Source organism: Palaemon carinicauda, chromosome 22, assembly GCF_036898095.1.
Source record: "Palaemon carinicauda isolate YSFRI2023 chromosome 22, ASM3689809v2, whole genome shotgun sequence".
Classification (NCBI taxonomy): Eukaryota; Metazoa; Arthropoda; class Malacostraca; order Decapoda; family Palaemonidae; genus Palaemon; species Palaemon carinicauda.
Window position 1 is genome coordinate 71,840,959 of NC_090746.1, and position 5,000 is coordinate 71,845,958.

A 5,000-nucleotide genomic window follows, 5' to 3' on the forward strand; every position below is an offset into this window, starting at 1 on the left:
CTGCAGACGTTTATTTAAGGTGTTTTACATCTCCCCTTCAAAGCTGCTACCTCTTTTTACCTTTTTTACTTGAATTCGAGTCCCGGTGTTTAACATCCTAACTTTTGCTTCATATGGTAACTGTGCCTTTCAAAGCTGAATGTCATCCACGGTCCTAGCTTTGGGCTATCACCCCTATATAATGAGGAGCAATGTGTCTTGAGATAGGTATATATATATATATATATATATATATAGTATATATATATATATATATATATATATATATATATATAGATATACATATATATATATATATATGTATATATATATGTATGTATCTTGTCACGCTGACAAGGGATACCCTGAGAGGTACACCGGAAACCACAACTGGCCTGTTATAGTTAGAAAACGTGTAGGAGGTGGTAGTGGTTGAATCTGTGTGTGCGTGTTAATCTGTCTAAATACTTAGTCTTCGTTTTTGACGGATCGCGTTTACTAGTGATTTATAAATCTATATCGGTCGTTCCAAAGTGTTTTGAAGATGGTGTGTTTGGTGATTCGTAAACTCCTATGCTTCAGAGGAATTTATTTCAACGCCTTCTATTGGCTTCTTATTAGGTCTGAGCCACCTGCTTTTGTGAAGTCGGTAATACACCGCCAATATTCTTTTCATTCTTGAGATCGAAGTGGCTTGTTTATCTTGAATGTTTTGAAGAGGATCAAAGCCGTCAGGAGAAGACAATTCAACCTCTTAGAGCGGCCAGTTAATGTTGAATAAACATTTCTAGCTAGTAGAAATTTTGCCCTTAAGAGGCAATTTAGCCTTTATATCGCATTTAAATCTGGTTTGAACCATCCTTTAACAAGTGTACCCTTATGTGTTCTTTAAGGGCCAAAGACTAGTGCCTTCATTTAAGAGCCTTAGACAGGTGCCCTGAGGGTTTGGTGAGAGAGGGGAAAGATCTAAGGAAAGTGATGTTACTAAGGCTACCTTATCCCTCGTGACCCTCTTATAGCTATTGGCCAATGATGCAGCATTATCACAAGAGGGAGAGAGAGAGAGAGAGAGAGAGAAGTCTTAGACTTCAAGTAGCTCTGAAATGCCATGCAGTCGTCAGTTTGAGGGTGCCATCTATTCAGGGAAGACCTAAGGTTCTCTCTCTCTCTCTCTCTCTCTCTCTCTCTCTCTCTCTCTCTCTCTCTCTCTCTCTCTCTCTTTCGTTTGCTGTTGATGGCTATTTGTGAGATTTATAGTTTATTTTTCTTTCTCTTTTTTTCGTTGAAATGTTTCAGTGTTAGATGCAGTTTTGATTTGCAGTATTACGTATATGAGGAGATTGGCACATTCGCCACTTTTTTGAGACTGCATTAAATGTTTCACATTTTTTGACATATTTGCGTTATTTTGTGGCCTTAATTCAATATTTTGGATACATTTTCGTTAATTAGTGTCCTCAAATTACTAAAGATGTTTGACACATTTGCATTATTTGGTGTCCTGAAGCTATTCAAAATATTTGACATAATTGTGTTATTTAGTGTTCTGGACATAACAAGTGTCTATCGTAAATTAAAGTGCCATTTGAAAAATAAGTTTTCCTTAGTATCCATTCAAACTGCGTACTCAAAAATCAATAATAATCTCCCGTTCCGTCAGAAATTCCAGTGAGTTATAACTGAAGAGTTACTCTTCTAAGCGCCCGTGTAATGCATGAACGAAAATTTACAGCTTAATTTATTTAAAGTTGTACCATATTATTGCTTTAGAAATGTTGGATGAAGAATTGAATGCTGGTGCCACGAGAGAAGATAGGCCCTTAACGGATGAATCGCTAGATTCGGGATACCCCGTTTGGCGTACTAGGTGAGTCATAATTCTCTCTCTCTCTCTCTCTCTCTCTCTCTCTCTCTCTCTCTCTCTCTCTCTCTCTCGATACCTTAACGTGGTGGAAGAGTTTGTGTATCACCATGATCAGCAAAGCTGTAGTAGTCAGGGCCACCCATACTAAATTTAGGTTGGTTTGGTGTGAGCGATCAGACGGAAATCTTCCACCATCACCAATCAGCATTTGCAGAGCGTAGTGATGAAAACTGGCCAAAATCCAAACATGCGTAATGACCTGTCTGATGCCTATATCCTACGGTGAAATTGAAACGGCTGCACTTCTTATTTTTGTCGTGTGTGTTTCACTGGTTTAACCAGATTACAGAAGAGTAGTGTTATTATGTGATTAGAGGCTTTGTTAACATTTTGCTATTGAATACAGATCTCCAGAAACCTGTTGATATTAGTATTTATGTGTTTTCCACCATAAAAGACTGCCTATCAAGAAAGGGAGAAAATCCTAGAAGTGTAATTAATCAGTTACGTGGTAATTAATTTTTCCTTTAGATCTTTGCTTATTTTCTTACGTCTTGCTCTTCATCCCCGTTTCATTTTTACTAAAGGTGTACCTGATTGCTGAATGGCTTCCTAGTCCCCAGTCCCCCGGTCTGAAGCCGAAAATTTCTTACATTCATTCTTCAGGACTGCCATATAGACGGACGCTTAAACACCATCTTCATCACTCAAATTAAAGTTTCTAACGGATTCTTTTATAATATGAATTTGTGTGTGTGTTTATTTGTTTGTTTGTGTGTGTGTGTCAAAGGTTAGAAAACTCAGTACATTGCTGAAATTTTACCCAGTTAAGGGGGCCGGCCGGCGAATGCCGTTTTTAAGGACAGGACTATGATATTCATACCACTTAGACTTAGGACATCTCCAAACTGTATGGGATTTTTGCCTCTGACCTTCGGTTTTGCGACGGCAGGGCGAATTATCCTGAAAATGAGTGTTTTTAAAATTTTATCTCCTCCCTTGATAATTAATATTAATACCTGGGATTACTACCCTATGAAGACATGTTAATTGACTTTAATGTAGACTGACTTTAAAACACATCTTATTCATCACTCAAACTAAAGTTTTTGAAAGAATCTTTTAGTGTGTCTCTTTGTTTGATACACTGCAGACACATCATTGTCTTCAGACAACAGGATGCAACGTATCCTTTCAACTCTATACATAGTTATGTATTTCCCGTAACCTTTAGTTGATACAGTACAAATATAACCCATTTCCATTTATACCAAAAAAGTCATTCTAGTAGGTCATGCATTGTATAATAATTATGATATTAATTTTTTTTTTTTTTTTTAGGATTTTGTGTTCTTTGCATTATTATTATTATCATTATTATTATTATTATTGTTATTATTATTATTATTATTATTATTATTATTATTATTATTATTATTATTATATATCTTTACCAAACCGCCCATAAAACTCCTCTATATTAGAGCTTGACTCCGAGTCTCCTGTTCATACGAAAATGTGTACTTAATTCTATTTAACACAATTTTCTGTTACATATTTTCTCTTTCCTCCCTAGTTTGAATAAATAAGTTAATTTACATTTACATCCCCATTCTTCAGGTTCTCTCTAAATGACATTCAACCAGTATCTGAAATTAAAATTATTAATGTTAACAATTTTAAGATTATTGAAATTTATATTGTCATTTAAATGATTAAAGTTGTTATTTATAAAGTTATTCTCAGGTTCTCCCTTAATGACATTCAACCAGTATCTAGAATCAAAATTATTAATGATGACAAATTTAAGATTATTGAAATTAATATTATTTAGATTATTAAAGTTATTATTTTTAGTTATTATTATTGATATTATTGAAATTATTATTATTATTAGAATTATTATGAAATATAAAGGTCAGAATTAAGTTGAGGAAAATTATTTTTTATCTAAAATTGTCCAGGTCCCTCATACAACATATATCCCGCCTCTATAAAGGTAATGTAAGCGGCCGCTTTGTTTATTATACCAGGAAGGGGTCAACATCGTATCTTCCCAAACTTACATTTAATGAGAGCTGTTGTCCCAATGTTGACCTGACAAACAATGACCAAAGTTTATCGCTCACAGATCCTCAAATATTGCTATTCATTTCGTCCTCTAACCTTTTGGGAAATGAGACTTGGGGGCCCAGTGGAATGTGTCCTCTCTGGAGGACAAGCTATAATGATATTGTACGTTTTTATTTTTCGCGATCATCGCTGATTCTTTATCATTATGATTCAGCTCTGAGTTATTGGGTATTAAGTTTCCTGTTTGCGTGGCTTTTTCTGGATAGGAATACAATTTCATATTCAAATAATTTACAGGACACTAAAATCAAACCAGTGTTCTCAATTTTTGGATAATTATAGGCTCTGTACCATGGTCTTCTACTGCCTTTTGGTTAAAGTTCTCTTGATTGAGGGCACACTTATGCACACTATTCTATCTGTTTTCTTATATCCTTTTCGCACTGGGCTATTTTCCCTGTTTGAGCCCTTAAGCTTATAGCATCCAGCTTTTCCAATTAGGGTGTTAACTTAGCCTGTAATAATGATAGAAATAATAGAAAGAGTGAAGGATGATGGCAAATGTGACTGTTTACATACATCAAATCGGCCTTTCAGTTTTTTGCGAAATAAAGCTTAAAAATATAAATTTTCAAGATAATAATACAAGAGGAAAATGGTCTCAGTATCATACCATTTTCACGAAAATTGTTGTGCATTGTCTTTGACGTTCTGAAGAGCAACGCCTTCAAGATAAACACCAATCGATCTAAGAGAGTATGGGGACGAGATGGGAGGAGAGTCCAGGGGCGTATGGGAATGGCTATCGACTGGAACAGGGTTTTGGGGGGGAGAGAATGGAAGGGAAGGGAGAGCTTATCCCCCCGCAGGAGCAACATGTAGGAGTTGATGACGTAGGTGATGTTGCTTAGTAAATAAGGAAAACAATGGTTGATGATTTTCTCTCTCTCTCTCTCTCTCTCTCTCTCTCTCTCTCTCTCTCTCTCTCTCTCTCTCTCTCTCTCTCATATTTGAACTTCCCTTGGGACCTGGTTTGAGGAGAGTGGTAAATTGATGATGCCTCGTCGGGAATGTTTAAGAAATT

General features: G+C 35.8%; 1 protein-coding gene across 6 annotated transcripts in view; it reads left to right on the top strand.

Moving 5' to 3' along the window:
• LOC137616534 (tumor protein p53-inducible protein 11-like) overlaps positions 1-5,000 on the top strand; it is a 282,889-nt gene that overhangs the window by 123,204 nt on the left and 154,685 nt on the right. The window contains exons 1-2 of one of the 6 annotated variants that reach the window (XM_068346378.1): positions 1,110-1,134; positions 1,750-1,846. The exons of 3 other annotated variants lie outside the window; for them this stretch is intronic. In XM_068346378.1, coding sequence (XP_068202479.1) covers positions 1,752-1,846 — 95 coding nt within the window. In that variant the 5' untranslated portion in view covers positions 1,110-1,134; positions 1,750-1,751. Of the gene's footprint in view, positions 1-1,109; positions 1,135-1,639; positions 1,847-5,000 lie in introns of those variants that run through there. 2 more of the 6 variants (XM_068346382.1, XM_068346377.1) reach the window with 2 other exon arrangements.